At 37.7% G+C, this 24,782-nt stretch overlaps 1 protein-coding gene across 1 annotated transcript in view; it reads right to left on the reverse strand.

Annotated features, from left to right (window-relative positions):
- The window catches only part of Tspan7 (tetraspanin 7), a 123,107-nt gene extending 99,767 nt beyond the window's left edge, over positions 1 to 23,340 (reverse strand). The window contains exon 1 of the mRNA XM_005323965.3: positions 23,182 to 23,340. Coding sequence (XP_005324022.1) covers positions 23,182 to 23,262 — 81 coding nt within the window. The 5' untranslated portion in view covers positions 23,263 to 23,340. The remainder of the gene's footprint in view (positions 1 to 23,181) is intronic.
- Positions 23,341 to 24,782: the final 1,442 nt, after the last annotated feature.

Consider the following 24,782-nt stretch of genomic DNA (forward strand, 5'->3'; position numbering starts at 1 on the left):
GTGCAAATCATTAATAAATTTCTAAATCACCTGCTTCACCACAGATATGGAATAATCAGATTTAAAATGGCCAGTAAACAGGAAAAAAAAAAAGCTCACTGAATTATCAATCACCTAGATTCTAGACTATGAACCTTCTCATCCTTTAGGTCTCAGCTCAAATGTCACCTGCTCAGAGAGGTCTTATGTGATGTCCCTATCAAGTAGGCCTCTATGCCAATGACTCATGAACTCTTCCCCTGAAGCACTCACCACTGTTTTGAAATCATCATATTTATTTTCTTCTTTGTTGTCTGTTTTCCTCCTAATAAATCATCTTGTTCATTCTGTTCACAGTTAAATCCCAGCACTTGGCATTTAATAGGCACTCAATATTCCTAGAATATTCCATGAATAAATGTAATGAATATATGGGAAAGGCTGCCAGCAAGACAAATCAAATGATTCCTATGCAACACAAGTACTATAATAGATGGGCAAAGTTCAAAGAAGCCATAAAGAAAGAGACTGACTGTAAAGTGGCAGGGAGAGGTTGTCACGAAAGACAAAGCTTCCCAGAGAATGTGTCAGTTGAAGGAAATCTCTAAGACAAGTGAGATTCACTAATCAGAGGAACTGAAGCCAGTGACCAGAATGGAAGTGAAACACAGGGGAGGGAAGGTACCATGAGGATTATAAAGAATCTTTTATCAGCACACACACAAAAATATTTAAATATAGTCTTGTAAGTAACATAAAACAACTACTGTTTTTTAATCAGTTTAGAATAACTACTTCAACAGAATAGGTGGGGCGAAATGAGGGGGCTAGTGGTAGGGGAAACAGGAAATAGCTGTAATGGCGTGATAGAGAAAGGGCATTGGCACTGGTGTGATCATTATTCATCATATACATGTATCGTGTACTACCCCATAAATTTGCACAATTAAAGTAATAATAAAAGAACAATATAAGAAGGATGGTGGCAGTGAGATGAAAAGAAGAGACAGGGTGCAAGAGCTACTGAAGAACTAAAGACCATCATGTTAAATGAAATAAGTCAAACTCAGAAGGTCAAGGGTCATATTTTTTTCTCATATGCGGAAGTTAGAGAGGAAAAAGGAAAACAAAGGGGGGGTGTGGATCTCCTAAAAATCAAATGGAGATCAGTGGAGGAAAGAGACCAAGGGGTGGGAGAAGGGAATCATGGGGAAGTGCTGAGGAGTGATATTGGACAAATTATACTGGTATATTGTGTGCATGTACAAATATGTGACAACATATCCATCAGTATATACAACTATAATGCACCAATGAAAATGTGGGGGGGGGGAACAATTATATTCAACAAGGGTTGCTGATTCATACTACATGAGAGAGGGTGAAGTCAAATCAAAATCTAGGGTTCAGAGTGTAGGCAAATGGATACAACAGATGTGAGGATGATTTGGGGGAGGTAGGAGTGAGGGAAAAAAAGAGAAACTCTAATTCTTCAATTGCTGGATGGTATTGCAAGCTACTTTATGTACAAAAGACAAATGATAACTTTGAATTCTCTGTCCAATTGAGGCTTAACCTGAATGCAGCTTTCTCTGTCTCTGGCCAATGCTCCCAGTTTAAAAACAAAATGTGTGTGTGTGTGTGTGTGTGTGTGTACACACACACATACCAGGGACTGACTGAAACCAGGGGTGCTTATCCACTGAGCCACATCCCCAGCCCTATTTTGTATTTTATTTAGAGACAGGGTCTCACCGAGCTGCTTAGCACCTGGATAAGTTGCTGAGACTGGCTTTGAATTCATGATCCTCTTGCCTTAGCTTCTGGAACTGCTGGTATTACAGGCGTTGACAACCATGCCCAGCTACATACAGATTTTTTAAAACATAAATCTTCCAAAATCCACATTAGTCACACCTTTATATTTATAGGGACCTAATGCAGAGGTAAATCAGAGGTCCCCAAAAAAGAAAGCTAGAATACTGCCATGATTACACAGGAATGCTTGATTTGAGCCAGGCCTCAATTTGAGAGGCCCAAGGGTCCAAAACACTCCCCATTGTCACCTGAGAAAGATCTGGGGCAGGAGAGTAGGCCCAGTTTTTTATGATAATACAAGTAGAACACATATTCATTAAATAATATAGCTTATGGAATAATTCATATTAATGAGCTTTGTATTTGTAATGCATGATGAATTATTATCACTACTGTTGTTGTATATAGTTCATCTTATAAGTGGGAAAAGGGGTCCATGTACAGACCTTCCTTTTTTTTGGCTAAAATATGATCTTAGTAGCCTGGGACACTTCTCATTTTTAGAACTAGACTTTCTCCAGTATTCTCTAATGCCTTAAATTCTTCTCATCAGAGATAATATAGCTAATTACATAGATACATGTAAGAATTCTTCTTGCCATTCATAGGGGATATAAACGACTAGTCAGATTTGTTTCCTAAGAGCAGGTTCAGGGAGAGGAAACAAGATCACCCCAACTGACAAACCCTTACTTAGCAACTGTGCCAATGAGCCTTATCTGTGTCTATGTGTGGATTAGACAGCTGTTTAGCTAGTGTCAGCTCCATAGGAAAATGCCTGATAATTCCCACTGCTTTCAGCTTTGTTTCTTTAGAGCAAATAAAGAGGGGGGAAAAACTGCATCTCCAGCAGCTTTTAATGCCTTGATTTCTAGATTGTTCAAAGTGGCCAAGTGCTTATTGTCGTAGGAGTCAAGTTCACAACCTTACTGTATTTCACAACAGCAGGATAAATAATATTCATGCACTTTGGGCTGCAATTTTGGAGTCTTTTAGACACAAAATAATTTTGTTTTAAATGAGAGAGTGGAAATACTATCCCCATGAAAGTTTTCAGGATTTCTTATGTCTTTCCACACATCAGCCATAAACTGAAAAGGAAAAAAAAGATATTTTATAGATCTGAACCATCAAAATGAATGAGCAGTTGCCCAGTTGTTCACAAGAGGGACATTATAGTCCCTTGGACCATCTTCAGCATCCACTATCCATAAAGCATTATAATCTTCACCTGAGAAACCTAATTTATGAGCTGGGAGGCCAGAAAAGGGTAAGACAAGATGGCCCTGGCCTCAGATTTCTGCAAAGGAAGCATGTGGGATAATTATTCCCATTACAGTTGTAAATTTTGACAGTTTACAGAAACTGAGGCTTCTCCCTTGTGCATGAAGCCTTGGTCAGCTTATAGAAGCCACTTCAAGAGCCAATGAGGATTTGTGCTTCACAGCAGCAAGGATTCTCAGCATAACCTGTAACCCATCTGCAAAGTTTTCCATAGAGAAATGTGCTCCTTGACCTAGAACACTGGGCCCAGTAGGGGTGAAGAGTTCCAAACTAAAACCTCAGTTTGGACATGACCTTGGGTCACACTTTGGACCTCAGCTGCCTCCTCTCAAACAAAGGAGCTGTAATTACTACCTCAACAGGTTGTTTTGAAGATTAATCAAGATAGTGTACATGAAGTGCTTAACACTATCTTTGACCTTTATTGAAGGTTCAATAATCATACTGTAGTAGTAGTTACTAATAGTAATAGCATCACTTTAACCTAATTCAGTTAACTGCAAACAGTGGGTAGTCCTTTGTTGCTGATACCACTATTCATAACTCTCTTTGTTGATGTGTCTTTCCTTTCATTTCTTTTTGTTTCTTTTTCTTTCTTTCTTTTTAGTGCTGGGGATAGAACACAGGGCCTCAAACATACTAAGCAAGTGCTCTATCACTGAGCTACACCCGCAGTTCACTTTGCTCCAGATGGACAACATAATCCTTTTCTCTCTTTGTGCAATAATATTCTGCTTTGAGGGGAAAAAAAAACCAACAAAATCAAGAATAAGAATATGCTCTTCAGCCAAACCTACCAAAGAAGATATCTAGCAGCTAACAGGGTCCATGTCTACCTTGGGTTTTTCATTTTTGCTAAATATGAAAAAAATAGAAGTTGAATTATTTTATGTTCAATTATGCTATATTGGAAACTCTATAACTCACACCCTGAGGAGATATACAACAGTATATACACATACTGATGCTCACCAATGTATCACTTATAAATAAACAAGTATCTATGGACAGAAAATAGATAAATAATAGTATAACCACACAAGGAACGAACTAGGATTTTGAAAACTTCTGTAAAGGGCCAGACAGTAAATATTTCAGGTTTTCCAGGACATACCATAAAGGACTGGGGACATGTCATCCAAAATTTGACTTTCATATTGATTATTTCAAGCTGAAAACTTAAGGTTGCAGAAAGGGCTATCTGACCTGCCCTTTCCTACACAGATCAAGCCATAAAGACTCCTTTGGGAAGGATGCCTTCCCCATTTCAGGATGAGAAATAATCCTTAATCATCAGAGACTGGGAACTGTTGCTGCCATAGGCAGTACAAATAAACTTACTGAAATAACCTTTACCTTCTACCAGCTTTATACCCCCATAAATCTCCTAATGACATCCCTAGAATTTACTGCCCCTAGTCCAGATCCCTTCATCCTGTCATTTGTTTACACATTTATAATTCTTTGTCTAAAAAGCATAAAAGTTTTCTGCTTTGGCCAGTTCTATGGACCTGCATTCTCTTTTGAAGGTCCCTACATGCATGTAAAATAAATAAAAACTTGTATATATTTTCTCCTGTTAATTTGTCTTGTGTCAATTTAATTCCTAGACCCAGCTGCAGACCTAGGACAGAATGGATAGAGGTGTTCTTTAGCCTCTCCTACAATGGTATTTGTTGCACCTGGGGTTTTGTTGTAAAAGCAGCCATAGATAACATATAAAGTTTATTTACAAAAAAGAAATGGCTGGCTAGATTCAGCCCACTGGCCATAATTTGCCAACCTCTAAACCCCACGTCTCTCCATATGGAAACACAGAAAAATTCTAAGCAAAACTACAAGCTTCAAAATGATATGTATAGCATGACCTTTCATTTAGAGTTAAAACTATGAAAGTAATATTTTATAGTAACTCTGGATATGTAAATATGAGTAAATGTATGAAAACAGACCTAACAGAGATAACTTCTGAATTTATGACAGAGAAAATTTTGGGCCATCAACTGCAATTTTTTTTTCAAATTTGTTTAAAAACTAATTACTTGAGGCATAAAAGGTATAATGCTAAGATCTGATAAAGCTTGCTAATAGATACACAGGTAAATATCATATTATTCTCTTAGTATCACATTTAAAATACATCACAAAAATGTTTAATACCCAATAGGAATAGGTATTTTCCTTTATTTTGAAGGACAAGAATTAAAAATCATGTAAAGGTAGTTTTGCTCTACATTAATTTAATCCAATCACTAAAATGGACTGAGTCAATGAAGTGCTGCATTATAAGTGAGATAACATGGTTAAAAAAAGATAGTCCATGTCTGAGAAATAATAGAAAACTATATACTACAAAGTACATAGAAGTAATTCATTGCTAGCCAGGCATAGTGGCACACACCTGTAATCCCAGCAAGCTCGGGAGGCTGAGGCAGGAGAATCATGACTTCAAAGCCAGTCTCAGCAACTTAGCAAGGCCCTATGCAACTCAATGAGACTCTGGCTCTAAATAAAATGTAAAAATGGGCTGGAGATGTGACTCATGGTTAAACACCCCTGGGTTCAATCCCTGGTACCAATTTTTTTTTTTAAAGTAAGTCATTCTATGGGCTGGGGTTGTGGCTCAGTGGTAGAGCGCTTGCCTAGCATGTATGAGGCACTGGGTTCAATTCTCAGCACCACATATAAATAAACAAATTAATTAAATAAAGGTCCATCAACATATAAAATAATTTTTTAAAACATTTATGTTCTAGGTGTAGATGGACACAACACAATACCTTTATTTTTATGTGGTGCTGAGGATCGAACCCGGGTCCTGCCTGTGCTAGGCGAACACTCTACCACTGATCCACAATCCCAACCCTAAAATAATGTTTTTAAAAGTAATTCATTATATATGTAAAGGGAGGGATAATCCTTGGAAAATAAAGCAAAGCACATGGAAAAGAGTAAATCATAAATTATTTTACCACTCAAACAAAATTGTCAACATTTTTACATGGGTATCTCTATTTGTTACATGTATTTTATCTTTCTCAAACTAGAAAACTATATATACATATTGATTTGTAGACATCTTATTTGAACAGTATTTTGTAGTAAAATATTCCTTTATGTCCATCTCTTTTCCTGTATTTTTTATCTCAAAATAATTGGTATACTATCTACCCAGAGTTCACTTCCAACATGTTAGTTTCAAAGACTTTGATCTGAGTCCCAAACAATATAAAAAAGAGCATTTCCCCTTCGTTTGTCTTCTAGACTGTTATGAAAGACTCCCAAAGCACTCATTGAGGTACCAGAGTGCTGCCTATTAGTCATTTATAAAACTGTCAGGTTCACTATTGCCTCTGTATACCAGGACTTTATCTTTTGAAAAATACAGCATACAAAGCAGGTATTTGTTTGTCCTCAAAACATATCTGAAGAATATAAACTAAAACAACTGCCAGCCTCAATTCCCAAATAGAGCAGCTGCTGTTAAGGAGATTAATAAGTAACCCACTCAAATCATTTGCTCCTACCTTGTAGGAGAACCTTTATCCCGTAGACAAGACTTACTGGAAACACAGGCTTCCATTAGCACTGCTGACCAAATGCTTTGCTACACCCTATAACACCTATTATCAGCTAGCAACTTAGTGTTAAATGCATTTAGAACTCTGGGCATATTATGTGGTTGTAAAGGATCCCATACTGGCTTTTCACAACTTGGCCTCCTCTGATAATTTCAATTCTGCCTTGCTAAGCACCTCAAATATCTCTTGGTTCAGCAAGGAGTTTAAAGGAGGAGAAAATAAGGAGGTGAGGAATCACACCCACTTGACCAGGCCTCCCTAAAATCATGAAAAGGCCACTCTTTCAGGTCAGAAGGGAAAAGGTCAGAAAGTAACCTACACAGGTTATTGACCAGTTCATTGGTTCCCGACAGTTCACCAATTCTGCACTTACTGTGTCTGCTACTTCCCCCTGGTTCTCATTCTGAACCTACACCAACCAGGTTTTGTTTCTGGTTTGGGTTTTTTTTTTTTATTTTGTTTTGTTTTGGTTTGGTTTTCTTGGTACTGGGGATTGAACCCAGGGACACTTATCCACTGAGCCACATCCCCAGCCCTTTTTGTTTTTCTATTTTGACACAGAGTCTCACTAACTCACTCAGGCTGGCCTCAAACTTGTAATCTCCCTGTCTCAGGCTTTCATGTTACTGGGATTATAGGCATGAACCAGGGTACCTGCCTCTCTTCTATTCCAAGTTAGAAAGGCTAAAAAAGAACTACTCAGGCTGAGGATCTAGCTCTGTTGATAGATGTTTGCCTAGCATGCACAAAGCCCTGGGTTCAATCCCCAGCACCACAAAAAAAAAAAAAACAAAACAAAACAAAAAACCCACAAAGAACTGCTCCATTCAGATCGCACAACACTGATCATCTCAAACTCCACTGGATCAGCCAACAGGCAAATATCCAAAAGTCAGATCTCCCCCAAGTCAAACAACTGTTAGACTATTGTCTACGCTGTTTTCACACTAAAATAGCAGAGTTGAGCAGCTGCAGCAGAGATGAATGGCCCACAAAATATGAAATATTTACTGCCTGGCTCTTAATAGAAAAGGTTAGCCAAGCGGGAGGCAGTGGTGCACGCCTGTAATCCAAGTGGCTCAGGAGGCTGAGGCAGGAGGACCGTGAGTTCAAAGCCAGCCTCAGCAACAGCGAGGTGCTAAGCAACTCAGTGAGACCCTATCTCTAAATAAAATCAAAATAGGGCTGGGGTTGTGGCTCAGAGGCTGAGTGTCCCTAAATTCATTCCCCAGTACAAAAAAAAAAATAAGAAAAAGTTAGCCAATAACTTCCCTATAGCAGTAATTTCCCAAGTGTGGTTAGCGAACCAGTGCTGATCAGCAAACTTATCAGTCTGTATTGATGAGCTTGCATCAGAAGTAGATATTGTATGAATGTCTAAATGAAGGAGGCAGTATATGAATTAATAGTCTGGCACAAGCTCCTTGTCCCCCCACAATGTTTAATTGACCTTATTATACCATTTGCATTTTAATTTTTAAAAATTATATAATCATAATTATAATTTTATAATACTTTGATATTGTATTTATTTGCTTCTGAGTCTCCAGTTTAGTAGGCTTTCTCTCTGATCCCTTATTGTACAGTCTCTATATTTTCCAGCATGACTTTGTTTTATTTTATATTTGAACATTGAAACTACTAGAAGTTTTCATAAAATTTAAGTAAAGACTCCAATTTTACTTTCTCCAATATAGAGATCTGGTAGTATCAGATTTTAAAAGTAGTTTCCTCTCACTGAAAGGAATACAGCTTTCCATTTATTAAGTAATATACACTAGAACTTATTATTTCTGCACTCCTTAGTGTTTCATTGGTCTATTTGTATATTTCTTTTCTTCTTCTTCCTTTTTTTTTTTTTTTGGTAGCAGGAAATGAACCCAGGGGTGCTTTACTACTAAGTCACATCCCAGCCCTTTTGGATTTTGAGGCAGGGTCTCATTAAATTTCTGGGGGCCTCACTAAGTTGCTGATGCTGGCTATAAACTCTCAAGCTTCCCTGCCTCAGCCTCCTGAGATGCAAGGATTACAGATGTATGCCATCACACTCAGCCTACTGGTCTATTTCTAAGCCAACATCATATTGAATTAATTCATAACTTTATAATTCTGTTAATTATTTATTACTGCATAACAACAGTACCACAAATGTAGAGACTAAAAACAAAAACATTTATTATCCCACAGTTTTTATGAGGCCAGGCACAGCTTAGCAGGTCTTCCATTTCAGGGTCTTGCAAAGCTTCAATCAAGTGTCAGGTAAGGCTGTGTTCTCACTGGATGCCCAAATGAAGAAGAGTCTGATTCTGAGATCACTTCATTGTTGGCAGCATTCAGTTGTTTGCAGATTATCAAATTGTGGGCCTCAGTTTCTTGCTCACTGTCAAGCCAGCGAATGCCCTTAGTTCTTTGCCATATGGCCCTCTCCATAAGGCCGTTCTCACAACCTGGTGGCTTGACTCTTCAAAGCCAGTAAGAGACAGAGTATATCAGCAAGACAGACTTTACAATCTTATGTAATACAATCTTGCACATATATTCACATACATTTGATAGCCTTTGTTTTTTCTATTAATTAGAAACAAGTTATAGGTCCCACACACACCTAAATAAAGGGAGTACACAAAGGCATAAATACCAGTTCATGGAACTCATAGAGGCCAACTTATTTACTGTCTGCCACAATAGTATATTCTAATAAAAAGTAAGGCATATACTTCCTTTTCTCCCCAAATTTCTCTTAATTTCTCATATATTTATTTATTTATCTTCTATAAAATAATACAATTTTATTAAGTGCCCACCCCCCCAAAAAAATTCTGTTGTTGAGCTGACCACAGTGGCACACACCTGTAATCTCACCAGCTCAGGAGGCTGAGGCACAAATATCATGAGTTCAAACCCAGCCCCAGCAACTTAGTGAGACCCTGTCTCAAAATAAAATACAAAAAGGAGCTGGAAATGTGGCTCAATGGTTAAGTGCCCCTCTATACCTCTGCATACCAAAAAAGAGTCCTGTTGGAATTATATGTGGAAATGTATTAAACATACTTTAGAAAACTGATATCTTTATAATATTAAATCTCCCAACTCGAAACTACTTAGGCATCCTTTAATCTCTTCAGGTCTTATTTTGTAATGCTCAATAAGATTTTATGACCTTATTTTATGACCTTCAATAAGATTTTAGTTTTCTTCTTATAAGAGCCTTCTTATTAAGAGCATTTCATACTAAATTTATTGTGAAGTAGTTTTAACTTCTGTTGCTGCTATGAATGAAATGCTTTCCTCCTTTCCTTTTCTTTTAATATTTTTAGCTGTGGGTGGACACAATACCTTTATTTTATTTACTTATATGTGGTGCTGAGGATGGAATCTAGGGCCTCACATGGGCTAGGCAAGCGCTCTACCACTGAGCCAAAATTCCAGTCCCCTCCTTTCCTTTTCTAAGGCTTATATACTGAAATAATAAAAAGCAATTAAAATTTGTACATATACCTTGTATCTAGTCACCATATCAAATTTTCTTAGTAGTTTTTTTACTAGAATCTTTTTTTGGGGGAGGGGGTTAGTATTCAACTGCATATATAAAAAGATATGTCTTCCTTCATTGTTATTTTTTTGTCTTATTGCATTTGCTAAACAAATTAAATAATAAATAGTAATACTAAACAAGAATCCCTATCTAGTTCCTGATTGACTCAAATTATTTTAGTATTTAACCATTTATTTGAATGAATACTTATTGTTCTAATATTTGTTGAATGGAAATCATCTCTATTAAAATTAATGGTGAATACTCCACTCTTTAGGAAATAAAGCATAATACCACTCCTTCAATAAGGGCTGTACATAGTGACTTTCTTTGAAAGGTTACAGTATGGAAAGGGGGAATAAAAATAATGTTGGGGTTGTGGTTCAGCGGTAGTGCACTTGCCTGGCATGTGTGAGGCACTGGGTTTGATTCTCAGCACCACATAGAAACAAAAAAATAAATAAAGGTCCATCAAAAACTAATAAAAATTTAAAAAAGAATAATGTTATAGTGGAGAAACTTGACAAATGATCTCAGCCAGGCTATCAAGATCAATTTCAATAATAAGTCATGTTGATAGTATGTACATTTGATATTATGAAATGGAAATAGCATTTTACCTCTCTAGGGTTTTCCTCCCAAAGGCACACAAGCCCAATCTAATCACAGGGGAAACATCAGAAAAATCTAAATGAAAAGCATTCCACAAAATACATGACCAGTACTATTCAAAATGTTAAGGTCACTAAAAATGAGGGAAATCTGAAAAACTATTATAGCCAAGAGGAGCTTAAGGAGACATGGCTATGAGATATAATGTGGTAGCCTGATTGGGATCCTGGGACAGAAAAAGGATATTAGGTAAAAATGAAAGAAACATGAATGAAGTATGAACTTTTACTAATTAAAATATATCAATATTGGTTAGTAATATGGGAACTATATCATATATATTTCCACAATTTTTCTATAAATTTAAAACTGTTCTAAAATCAAAAGTTCATTTTAAAAATAATGGAACTCATCAATTCTGCATTTAATTTTTCGTGTCAGGTTTACATTTATTCATCTTAGATATGAATATTCTTATTCCAATGATAGGATTGAACTCACGGACCCAAACTCATCATATTATTGGTTTCCATTCAAAACCCTCTGGATACAAGCCCTTTGTTAGGAAACTATAAAACCCAAGAATGGAATCATCCTTAATTTCTTGAAATTTATTAATTTAACACATATTGATATAGGACTTCCCATATGCAAGAAACTAGGAGAAAAGCAATACTCTCCATTCTAAGAAATAATTTTACCAAAACATAGATGTATCACACATTAGTTTATAAAGTACTTCAATGTCATTTGACTACCAACACTTGATTGAGATTAGTGAACACAGATATCCAAATTCTGAAGAGGAAATACACTCACAGAAATTATGTGACTTGCCTAAGGTTATACAGCAAATATCTGAGCAAGATTTCACATAGGTCGAACTTTGAATTCCCTGCAATAGAAGGCAACAGTCAAAAGAATACCATAGAGTGACACAGTTTAGAATATGAAACAAATCTTAGGAACAGTGAGAAGTTCTTAAAAGCTTCATTAGACAAAGAACATGAACCCAAGTAGAGATGTGAATGCAGAAGGGATGTTTAGGAACATTTCCTATCCAGCCTCATTTTATGAAGCTTTAGGTTTCTTTTCAACCCAAAGGGGTCTACCTTTGGGAAGTCCTAGTCCAATCCCTGGAAATCAATAAAATCAATACCTGTTTGAGAAATGCTTACAACAATGAGTTGACCCAGGAGCTCTACACATTATCATTATCATGTTTAGAAAATGGGAATAGAAGTACAGAAACAACCTCATTTCACCAAGAAGAACTGGTAACTTGAGGCAAGAATAAAAGCTTTTACTTCTAGAAGTAGGAGGAAAGATTGATTAGTCAGTAGCCACAGTAAGTGGTAACCACCAGGACCTACTTCTAAACCTATTTGATCAATGGCTATTCATCTCATTCCAATCAATGACAACTTAACTTGCTTCAGAGAACACACTTCTGGAAAGCAATCACAAGGACAGCTTCACACAATTCAAGGTCAACCAATCAACCATAGACACATTACACTGAACATGCTTCACAGCATCAACAATCATTTCACCCAAATAGTCATATTTCTTGTCAAGGTCAACCACTAAAGTCTCTGCAATGAAAAAAATCTCCAAATACCACCATGATACAAAAAAAATATCAGCAATATGCTTTACTTCTAAACTCTGCATGACTAATACAGCTCTCTCATACTTTGATAAGTAATGAATTCAGCTTTTTGTTTACATACTAGATAATGCCCTCATCTTTTGACAGAAGGTAAGCCAAGACTCTTCCTAATTTCTCAGAGCAACTCTGAACAAAAATATATTGTCTATAAGGGATGAAAACTACTCCAACTGCAAAAATTCACTTGAAGATCCTCGCCAGAGCCGAGTTTAGTGGGTACAAAAAAAATACATTGGCTACCTCATACTTGGTGGAATACTCATCTCAAACCAATTCTATAGTACCAGAGATCACACTAGAGGAAAGCATTCATTAAGCAAGTGTTCATTTATAATGAACTGCATCACAGACCATAGAGCCACATCCCAGAAATCAGAAACATCTTGCTGATCCTTTTTTTTAAAAAAAAAATGCACACACCCAGGACCCTAGCCATATTAATTAAAATTGAAATTCCATAAGATGGGACTGAGCAGTTATGTTTTTAAAAGACCCTTAGCAATTCTGATAAGTAATTTTTTCAGTCAGAAATAACTAGTACAATCTCTTAAGAGGGACAAGACCTGGACCCAGACTCTTAGGCAAAGACAACTAAATCAAAAGAAAAATACTAGATACTCCCAAGCTACATCCAGATCCAGGAGACTCAAGATGAACCAACTCTGCTATTATCTACCAAATTTCTCTAGATCAATGGTTTGCAATCTTAATTGCACAGCTGAATCACCTGGGAGCTTATTTTAAAAATATCAGTGCTGGCACCCCACCCAGAACAAGTGAATCAGAATGCCTTAGGACGGAGTCTAAGTATCTTTTTTAGGGAACTTAGACAATTGAGATGGACAAGCAGGATTGAGAATCACTGACCTAGATTGCTCAACTACCACCTGTGCCTAATCCACACCCCTTCATTTTTCCTAAAACACATGATGATGGCAAAAGTCCATCATATTTTGCACCAAGGACTAAAGAAAATATTTCACTACAGAATTGTGATCCTTAATTCCATCACTAAACTGTTCAAAATGCTTACTTGTTCAACTGACCAAAAACCAAAAGGAAAAACGAAAGAAAAACCCTCTCCTATCCCCTCCCCTCCCTGCTGCTGCTGCTGCCACATTCTTTTCTTGATAAATGTTTGGGTGCTATAACAAAAGAGGACAAAAATGTTCAGCCAAGAATGAAAAGCATGCTGTCACAGCAAGAGGGATAACAACCAAAGGAAGAAATTTAAGAGCAGTGACCCAATGATCTGCTTGTCTCCATGAAGAGATAACTCAAATCAGAAGCTGCTGTAATGGGACTGAAGGAGGAGAAATCATAATATATTTTTAAAGCATGTTTCAAATTGTGCATTAGTCATCCATGTCAAGGGTTTAGCATGCTTAAACAAAGAAACACAGTCACAGATGACTTCCAATTCTTGGCATCTTCTAAAGTACTTACTTAAAACAGTATATAATTCTGAACAGTCAATGAATCATCATAATGTAGCTCATGGTAAGATCAAATCAAGAATTCTAGCTGTGATTAAAATGGAGAAAAGCATTTCTTTCTTTTTTTCTTTTTTTGGAAAAAAATCAGCTAGATTCTAAGCATTAAGCAGAAAAGGCTTAATGTTCCCCAAATGCTATAAAAGGTAACACAGACAACCTAACTACATATTGCATATGGAAGGTAAAGTTAATTAAATAAGAAGACTTTGGGTTATAATATGCAAGTTCCATAACGAACAGCAAGATTAACACTATAGGAGCAGAAAAACAGCAAAGCAGTGATCAGTTTAACATAACCCTACCATATACACACAAACACCATACCATAAATTGCTGCTTCCATACTAAATTAATACAGCAAGGACCGAATTAGGTCAGAAGACACACTGGGCATTCACCTGGTGGGAAGAAATGAAAAGGGCAGAAAATGTACTGGCAACCTTCAGAGTTACATTCCCATTTGTCCAGTCGCTGATGACTACACGACCTTATTTGCTTTAGTAAAGCTGTTACAACCTAGAACACTTCCCTTGACATCCAAAAGCTCTTTAAAAATTTTTTTAAAATGATACCAATACTTATTAAAGTACCCCAACCATTGCTGTTTTAGATGCTATGTTCAATCACTCTCAATCAACTGTTTATTTAATTAGTACCATATAATGTCGAGATGTAGATATAAAGGACTTCCAGTTAAACATGATGGATAGAACATATCCATTTACCTGGCTAGCTCCCAAAACTCCAATGAAATGACACTAAGAGGAAATTTTAAACCCAGAATAACAAAGAGAAGAGATGAAAGAAAAGTCAACCACAATGTTATCTTGGAAACTAAGAAAAAGCCAAATCTTTTTTTTTATAGGAATAAATTTTTTTTATTGGTTGTTCAAAACATTACAAAGCTCATGATATATCATCTTTCATACATTTGACTCAATTGGGTTTTGAACTCCCCAAATACATATTGCAGACTCACTTTTGTTACATACTCACATTTTTACATAATGGCATATTAGTGACTGTTGTATTCTGCTACCTTTCCTATCCCCTACTATCCCCCCTCCCCTCCCCTCCCCTCCCATCTTCCCTCTCTACCTCCTCTGCTGTTGTTCAATTCTCTCCCTTGTCCCCCCCTTCCCCTCACAACCTCTTATATGTAATTTTGTGTAACATTGAGGGTCTCCTACCATTTCCATATGCTTTCCCTTCTCTCTCCCTTTCTCTCCCCCCACTCATCTCTGTTTAGTGTTAATCTTTTCCTCATGCTCTTCCTCCCTGTTCTGTTCTTAGTTGCTCTCTTTATATCAAAGAAGACATTTGGCATTTGTTTTTTAAGGATTGGCTAGCTTCGCTTAGCAAAATCTGTTCTAATGCCATCCATTTCCCTGCAAATTCTATGATTTTTGTCAATTTTTAGTGCTCCGTAATACTCCATTGTGTATAGATGCCACATTTTTTTATCCATTCATCTATTGAAGGGCATCTAGGTTGGTTCCACAGTCTAGCTATTGTGAATTGTGCCACTATGATCATTGATGTGGCAGTATCCCTATAGTGTGCTCTTTTAAGATCCTCAGAGAATAGTCCGAGAAGGGCAATAGCTGGGTCAAATGGTGGATCCATTCCCAGCTAAGAAAAAGCTAAATCTTATTTGCACCCAAACACCTGCAAAAGACAGGAGATAGCAGCTTCATGCACATCTGGAACTAGGGATAAAAGGGGGCTAAAATAAGAAGGATTCAGTAAACAGTTTTTTGAAGAGCAATTAGGTCCCCTCCAACTTCCTATCTCTGCCTTTTTTCCCATTCTATTATAGGTTCAGATTTTTTTTTCTTTAAAGGGTGAAACGAAGGGTCTCTGAACTGGAAACACAAGCACAGTGGACATAGATTCAACACTGAATATAGGAGCTTAACAAAGGTTTATATAGTCTATGGAGGCTCCCACATCCCTACCTTCTTTATTCAAAAATTAAAATATTCTTCTATAGGAAATCTGATCAGACAAGAGAAAAATTCTAAAGATATTGATCTTGATCTTGGTTCCAAAACTCAATGCCTCAAATTACCCAAATTAAAATCAGCAAACATGGGAATAAGTTTATGCATAGCTTCCAATCAGCCTTTTAGTAACCCCTCTTAAACATGCACAAAAATGAGGAAAACATAACCAGAAATTTGAGATAAAACTATAATATGCCATAAAACTTGACCAGTTTGGAAGAAACTATACAGGAAGAAGCAAATATTTTTCTCAAAATATCCTAAACTGTCAGAGGGATTTTAAAAAGATATTATACTCTGAAACATGAGCAAGATGATAAAATATAACATGTTATATTTTATCACCTCAAAAAGGAGCTCCTGGAAATTAACATATAAAACTGAAAAGATACAAGAGCAATAAGATACAGTAGAAGAGTTGCCAAGAAAGTGGAGCAAAAAACAAAGAGGCAGGGACTGGGGCTGTGGCTCAGTGTTAGAGCACTTGCCTAGCATGTGTGAGGCATTGGGTTCCATCCTCAGCACCATGTAAACAAATTAAATAAACAAAATTAAAAAAAAAAACAAAGAGGTAGAAAAATGAAGGGAAAAAACTTAGAGGATCAGTCTGGAAGGTTCAATTTCCAAGCAGAACAAAGAAAAGAAATCAAACACTTCAAGAAAATTTCTCCAAATTTAAAGACTTGAGTTTCTAGACTGAAAGGGTATACAGGAAAGAAATGAAAATACACATACATCAGGGCATAGGTGGGAAAATTTCAGAGCACTAAAAAAAAAAAAAAAAAGCAATCAGAAGAGGAAAGCAGGATTTAAGAAGAATCCTCCGAATAACAACTGATTTCTGAATACTAATAAAGAACAACATTTCATGGAGGAAGGTGGACAGCAAAATTTTGATGGTAAATGACATCCAAACTGCAATCCTATATTCAGCCAAACTATAAAATTAAATGTATAAGAGTAAAGCTGAGCATGCTGGAACATGCCTGTAGTCCCAGCAGCTTGGGAGGCTGAGGCAGGAGGAATGCGAACTCAAAGCCAGCCTCAACAATTTAGCAAGGCCCTAAGCAATTCAGTGAGACCCGTCTTTAAATAAAATATACAAAGGGCTGGGGTTGTGGCTCAGTGGTTAAGCACCCCTGGGTTCAATACCTGGTACCAAAAAAATATGTGTGTGTGTGTGAGAGAGAGAGAGAGAGAGAGAGAGTGTGTGTAAATGTATATATGTAAATATATATGTAAATATATGTAAAATAAAAGTAAATATATGTTATATATGTATGTTATATATATGTATATGTATGTATGTATGTATGAAGGAACAAATCAAGAAAGTGAAAGAATATTTAGGATAATGATGCCCACTGTTTTAAAGGCCCATGGAACACTGGTGCAGGTTTAAGGTCAGATTGCAAAAATGCAGATAAAATTCCAACAGCAACAGCTAGTAAACTGATAAACATGTTATTAAGTACTCAATATTTGGCACATAATAGACATTCAAAGAATGCTGAATTGCACTGACATGCAAAAGAATAACTATAAGCTACAGTATATGCCCAAATTCAAACATTGTGCAAAATTTTATGATCTTATTGTTAAGATTTTTCCATTCTATATAATCCAAGTACCTAAAATTTCTGGATAACAAAATTTAAAAAAAAACATTTTGACTACTTTTTAAAATGTTTTCCCCAAAAAAGATTAGTGATGCTTCCCAAATGAAAAAAAATCCTGATATTTCACCATAAGAAAATTTAATTGCACAATTAATAAGCTAATTACCTCCTTACATAGTCAAAAAGAAATCAAATCCAATAAACGAGAGAAACGAAACAAAGGATATTTCTGTTCACAACATTATTCAGTAGGTTTAGATGTGATAGACTTAAATCTTAGCTTAGAACTCAGATGAGCATTTAAAAATCAAAACAGTTTATCTGGTAAAAGTAAAGTTTTCTTGCTTGTTTTCAAATTATATTCATCATAAAGGTGGGATGATTTGTTTTACATAAGGCAAGATAGATATCCTTTCTGTTCAAGCTTAACAAATTAAATTACAGTTAAAAATTTAGATAACTAAAATGTCTGGCAAACTAGATCACAAAAATATGATTGAAATATCATTAGGATAAGCAAGACCCTGTAAAGTCCTCTATTCCATTTTTCTATGTTATTGGCAAAAGCACATTTAAATTGCCACCCATAGACTTAAAAAAAAAACAATTTCAAAAAGCCTCCTCCTATTGAGATGAGCTAAAATAAATAACTAAGCCCAAGAGTAGTCAATAAAATTTCATTATTCAATTATTCCTTAAGTAAGCAAATATCTCCTGAGTAAATCTACTAAGTGCCAGGTGCTGTTTGCCAATATTTAAAGCACAATAACTTACTCTTAGGTGGTATTTGTCCTACCTTTCCTTTAAACCTGAAAATGAAGCATACAAATCAAGGAAAATAAAGGATCTGTTCACTTAGCATACAGGTGATATTATTTAACTAGAAAACAAACCAACCTATTCATTAGAACACAATTACATAAAGAGCCACCTACCTTTTGTCTTCAAATAAAGAATTATGATACACCATAGAGAATGTCTTTCTTCCATTTCTTAAAACATGTAATTGTTTTAAGCATGCACTGGTTCCAAATACCAACAAATATCATAATCTTTGCATGAGGCTCCATATGTCTTCTTAGGATTTACTTCTATGTAAGCCCAATGCAGCAGAAGTTGCTGGCACTGTTGACATTTTGAGCCATATAATTCTTTGTTGCATATTAGAATATTAGAATGGTGAGCAGCATCTGTGGCCTCTACCCACTAGATGCAATAGTGCCCCAAAAATGTGCTCAGACATTGCCAAATATTGGGGGAACTGTCTCCCATTGAAAACTATCACTTTAGAGAAAACACCTCAGAAAGCAAGAGTGATTATGGACAGAAGAGGTGTTCAGGTAAAACAATGATCTCTCATTCATAATTGTAGACTTCTGGTTTCGTATATATGCTCAAGTACATCAACCTTCCCCATATTACTGGCCATTTGACTGTTTTAAGGTCCAATGTCTTCTAATCCTAAATCTTAATTGAGGTAAGGGAAGAAAAGAAGTCCAATTAAAACAACTCACAGTGGTAGAGCACTCGTTTAGCACGTGCAGGGTCCTGGATTCAAGCCTCAGCACCACATTAAAAATAAATAAATAAAATAAAGGTATAGAAAAACCTCACAAATAACATGAAGGAAATATTTCAGCCTAATATTTCCTCCATGTTCCACTTAAAAGAATATCAAGGTCATCATTTGTTAATTAGTTAGCATAATTCCAGAAGTTTGACAAATATTTGAGTACTTACCATATGCCACACACAGTTCTAGGAGCTGTAGAAAAGATTAATGCAGGGGGCTGGGGCTGGGGCTGGGGCTGGGGCTCAGTGGTAGAGCACTTGCCTGGCACATGTGAGGCTCTGAGTTTGATTCTCAGCACCGAATATTAATTAATTAATTAATTAATTAATTAATTAATTGAAGGTATTGTTTCCCTGTACAACTAACAAAAAAGATTTTTTAGGGGCTGGAGTTGTGGCTCAGAGGTCAGAGCACTTGCCTAGCATGTGTGAGGCACTGGGTTCGATCCTCAGCACCACATAAAAATAAAATAAAAAAATTGTGTCCACCTATAACTAAAAAATAAACATTTTAAAATATTTTTTTAAAAAAGACTAATGTATCAACTCCATTTACTGAATTGAGAAATCACTCAAACAACTTTTAGCAGGTAAATCTTTGTGCCATTGGATTTGGCAAAGGATTCTTTTTATGACACCAAAAGCATGGGCAATGAAGGAAAAAATAGGTTAGCTGGACTTCATTAAAATATTTTTTAAAACTTTTATACTTCATGTATACCAAAGAGAAAGTGAAAAGATAGCCCATAGAATAAGAGAAAATACTTGCGAATTATACATCTGATAAGGGTCTTGTACCCAGTATACATTAAGGACTCTTACAGTTTCACAATAAAAAAGACAAATAATCTAAATAAAAATTTTAAAATGACAAAAGATATAAATAGACATTTCTTCAAGAAAATATACCAATAATCAATAATCATGTAAAAAAGATGCTCAACAATAATATTTATTAGAGAAATTCAAATCAGAACAATTAGATATTACTTCATACCTACTAGGATGTCTACAATTAAAAAGCCAGAAAATAACAAAGAATTGACAAGAATGTGGAGAAACTGAAACCCTCACTGTTGTTGGGAATGTGAAATGGTACAGTTGCTTTGGAAGGAAGTCCGGCTATTCTTCAAACAATTAAACATAGAGTTACTATGTGACCTAGCAATTCCACTCCCAGGTATATATCCAAGAGAATGTAAACATGTTCACACACACACACACAAAAAAAAAAAACCTGGTACATGAATGTTTATAACACAATTATTCTAGTAACCAAAAGGCCCAATCAACCCAATGGTCTACCAATGAGCAAAAGGATAAATAAAATGTATTATATTCATACAATGGAATATTATTCAGCCATAAAAAGGAATGAAGTAGTGATACATGCTACAATGTGGATGAACCTTGAAAACACTATACTAAGTGATAGAAGCCAATCACAAAAAGGCAAATATTCTTGACTCCATTTATAGGAAATGTCCAGGATACGAAAATCTACAGAGATGGAGAGTAGATTAATATTTGCACAAGGCAAGTAGGAGGGATTTGGAAGGGGTTAGGAGAGAATGTAATGACAACTAAAGAGACAGGAAAGGGTTTCTTTTTGAGATGATGAAATGTTCTAAAATTGTATTAATAGTGTGAATATACTAAAATATATACTATTTATATACTGTTTTTATTTTCATATATTATTATACTTTAAATAGGTGACTTTCATGGCATATGAATTATGTCTCAATAAAGCTGCTTTCAAAAATCAGCATTCAAGATCCACTGGAAAACATGGCTTTGCACCATGGCTTATTAACAAAAATGGCTTTTTAAAAATACCCTCACACCTAGAGAGATCTCATTCTTCTGATTGTCAGGTAGGAAGTGATCACTGAATGCTATTTAAACTATTGAAAACATCCAGGTAAATATTTTATTTGTGAGTACAAAAATCTTGAAAGTTAAAAAAAAATTAAAATGAAGGAACTTGCCCAGGACATAAAGTACACGGATTATAGGTGTATTAGGGGGCTTTAAGTAATCAGATTCATGGTGTAGGGGGAGAGGTAGAAGCACAGAGAGTTAATGAGCTCATATGAAAAGCCTAAATCTGGAAGACCCCCTTCTTTACCAGCTTGCAGAGATGCGAAGAGAACAAACTTCCTTCCTGAGCATTATAAACCTTAGGAGGCTAAAAATAATCTCCCATATGATTTACTCCAGTAACAAATAGGAAGTCAACTAAATAATAAAGGGACAAACAAAGATTTAAGGAAATGCATAAAAAACCAAACCAATTCCCAGGAATGACTACCGGGAAGTTTCAGCAATCAGCATTATTGCTTTTCCAGGCAAACATCTGATGATAGGATCTGTACGTGCACAGCACACAATTCCACTACTGAGATGTTTCAACCTGTGTTGTTTTCAGTCCAAATAAAGTCCATTTCTATGTTTGCCTAATGCAATCTACTCTATCCTATCTCACTGCAGAGCTCCTGGAAAGCCAGTGGAGTCCATAGTTTTCCAAACCTGAAGAATCACCAATGTCAGTGACAAGGAAATGTCCGGGGACATTAGAGATTTTTTCCTTTTAATCTTTAATAAATCTCAGTTTCTGCCCTGGCTGTTAAAAACAGTCCAGTTCACCATCAGGCCGACTGTGGGTACCTCAGACAGGACTGTGCTCCAGTTTCAAAGCAAAATTAGGGCTAATCTGGAAGGGGGTGCGCAAGGAGAAAAACAACCAGGGGCGAGACTGGTTTTTCCTACAGTGCCTCAGGTTTCAAAATGACTGCCTTGGAAGATGAAATGACCCAGATTATTGGGGAGCGGGGGGCGCAGATCTTCATTCCCCTGCGGAGTAGCTGTGGCTTGGTATGCAAATGGAGACCTGGGGGAGGGGGCATATCTACACGGAAAGAGAAAGAACAGGCAATGGTCTTTAGGTACCACCCACCTCTCCAAGTGAATCACTGCAGTGTCAGCCCCGCACTGATTCCACTTGCCAAACAGGATGAGGTAAGGCACAAGCCTGGAGCCCCCCTTCCTCCCCCTCCTCCTCCTCTTCCCCCTCCTCCTCTCGCTCCCCCTCCTCCTCCCGCGCGCAGAAGGGCGCATCGCACAGCGAGGTGCACCACGCAGCCCCCAGCGGCCCTGGCTGAGGGGGCTGACGTCACCCTTCTGCATTGAGCTTCAAGGACTGGTAGCAACACCAGTTAGATGGGGAATAGAGTTGGGGCGCTATAGCTATCACCAAGTCGCAGGGGTCCTCCCCCAGGACACTGTGAATTGGGTTCATGCAGTGAACAGAAGGACAGGATGAGGAGTAATGGACGAGAATGAAAAGGGATCTATCTTCTGGATCTCCGAGAAACCTCAAAGATGCCCCTGGCTTATATAAGACCCTCTCCCCTCTGCGCGCCTCCACGCGGTGGCTGCGCCCGCCACCCTTTAGTGCGCTTCGGGGACTCGATCGTCCTTGCTTAAGCAGGCAGAGGGCTTTGGGCGCCTCTCTCCTGCAGCCCAGCAGGGTCGCGGATAATTGGGAACCTGGGATCTAACCTCGCGCTCCCTCGCGGGTTACTAGCCCGCCACAGGTTAGCTCCAAGAGGCGCCAAGAACCGGTTGGTAAGGTAGGGTAGGAAGGGGAGTCCAGAAACGAAAACGGACAAATAAACCCGCAACTTTCCCTAGGGGCTGACCCTATCCCTCGAGCTTAAAAAAATAAATCAATACATTAAAAATAATTTTTATAAGATCGACAACCTGCAGGCACCCCCACCACGCAGCCAACTGCAGCCTGGGAGTCCAGGGTCCGAGCAGCCCGGACTTGTGCCCTGTGATCCCGCAGCCCCGACCCAACACCTCGCGCCGGTCTCCCTAAAAAGGGGGCCAAAATTTGGTTTGGGGTTTGGGTTTCCCCCCACTTTCCTTTCTAAAAGAAGAATATCATCACCCAGACTGATGGACGGATGCCCGGCCCCCGGCCAGGTGTGGGCACTCACCCAGAAGACGAAGGAGTAGATGATGAGGAGGGTTTTGAGACAGGTTATCACAGGTTTGGTCTCCATTCTCCTCGATGCCATACTACAGAGCTCCGGCGGCGGCGGTGGCGGCAGGCGGAGGGCGGGCGCGCGGGAGGGGGGAGGAGGCGGGGCGGGGCGGGGCGGGGGTGCGTGCTGCCAGAGGCCCCGTGCGCGCGCAAGCGAAGCCTTGCGCGTGAGGGAGCGCGCACCCTGCGGGAGCTCCCGCCGAAGGAGCAGGCTGGGCAGCCACTGCGCATGCTGGGAAGGTTGCCTGGGCCTGCAATCCCGCGCAAGCTCAGACCCCCAACCGATGTGAGGGTGGGGCTGGGGAAGGGAAAGCAAGAAGTCTTGAGACACTTGAGAGGTCAGGGGAACCTCTCCCAGACCTCCAATGTATTTGGGTTTCTGCTTTCTACAGTGTAGGGTCTTGTATTTGCAAGATGTCTGCACCTGGCTTCATGAAGTTTATGGGCCCCAGTGATCAGTCACGTTTCTACATTTGGACGCCCAGCTGGTCTCAGATAAAGAGGCCCAGTAGTCATGTTCTTGGCAACAAGAAGACCTTGTCTGTGTCAGAAACAAACTGTGACAGGTGGACAGAGATACAACTGGATGAGTGGTCAGGAACCTAGGAACTCAGACAGAGACACAAATCCTCACCACCTCATGAATCTACAGCCTCCCCAGGAGCTCCATTTTTTAGATTTCCTCACACTTGGAATTTTCAAAGCCAAATATCAAAAAGATTCTGTATGAAACATCATTCTCACATATAAAATGTTTAACAGATAACAGTTTGATGGGCTTGAGAATCATTTGCCCCACCTAACAAGTACAGATCACCTCACACCATAAAGAAAACTACATCAACGAGGTCAAAACAATGTTCAAAAACAACTTGAAAATTCCTCCAAATATTAAATATAGAGTTTCCATAAGAATTTCATTCTTAGGTATCCAACACGAGAGAGATGAGAACATGCCCATGCATGTACACAATTGTACATGAATGTTTACATGACCATTATTCATAATAGCCAAAAAGTAGAAAGAACTCAGATGTCGATCAAATGATAGATTGCATATTTGTAAAATGGGAAATTATTCACAAGAAGGAATGAAAAGGAAGACAGGAAAGAAGTGACTATTGATGGGTAGGGGCTTGCTTTTTGGAGTGATGAGAATGTTCTGGAATTAGATAATGGCAACGGTTGCACAACTTCGTGAATATACTAAAAACTACTGAATTGCGTGACTTTTATTGCATGTTATTATATCACTATAAAAAAGTACACTCCACCCAAATTTCCCACAGCTGGTCTGTAAAGGAACACAGTACACATCCTGTAGGAGATTTAGCTTGATTCCTAAGAGAATGTGTGGTCACAACAACACTGCTATCACAAGCTAACTCAATTCTGGGTTAAGGATACATTTTTGTGAAAGAGTGAAACCAGAATCAATAAAGCTTGGCAAAAACCTTTCAGAGTCAGTTGTTGTAGGAGTAATTATTACCTTCAATGAGTTACACATGGTCCCAGGTCAGTGATGTCATTACATCAAGAGGGCACAAATGTGAT

Source organism: Ictidomys tridecemlineatus, chromosome X (assembly GCF_052094955.1).
Source record: "Ictidomys tridecemlineatus isolate mIctTri1 chromosome X, mIctTri1.hap1, whole genome shotgun sequence".
Lineage (NCBI taxonomy): Eukaryota > Metazoa > Chordata > Mammalia > Rodentia > Sciuridae > Ictidomys > Ictidomys tridecemlineatus.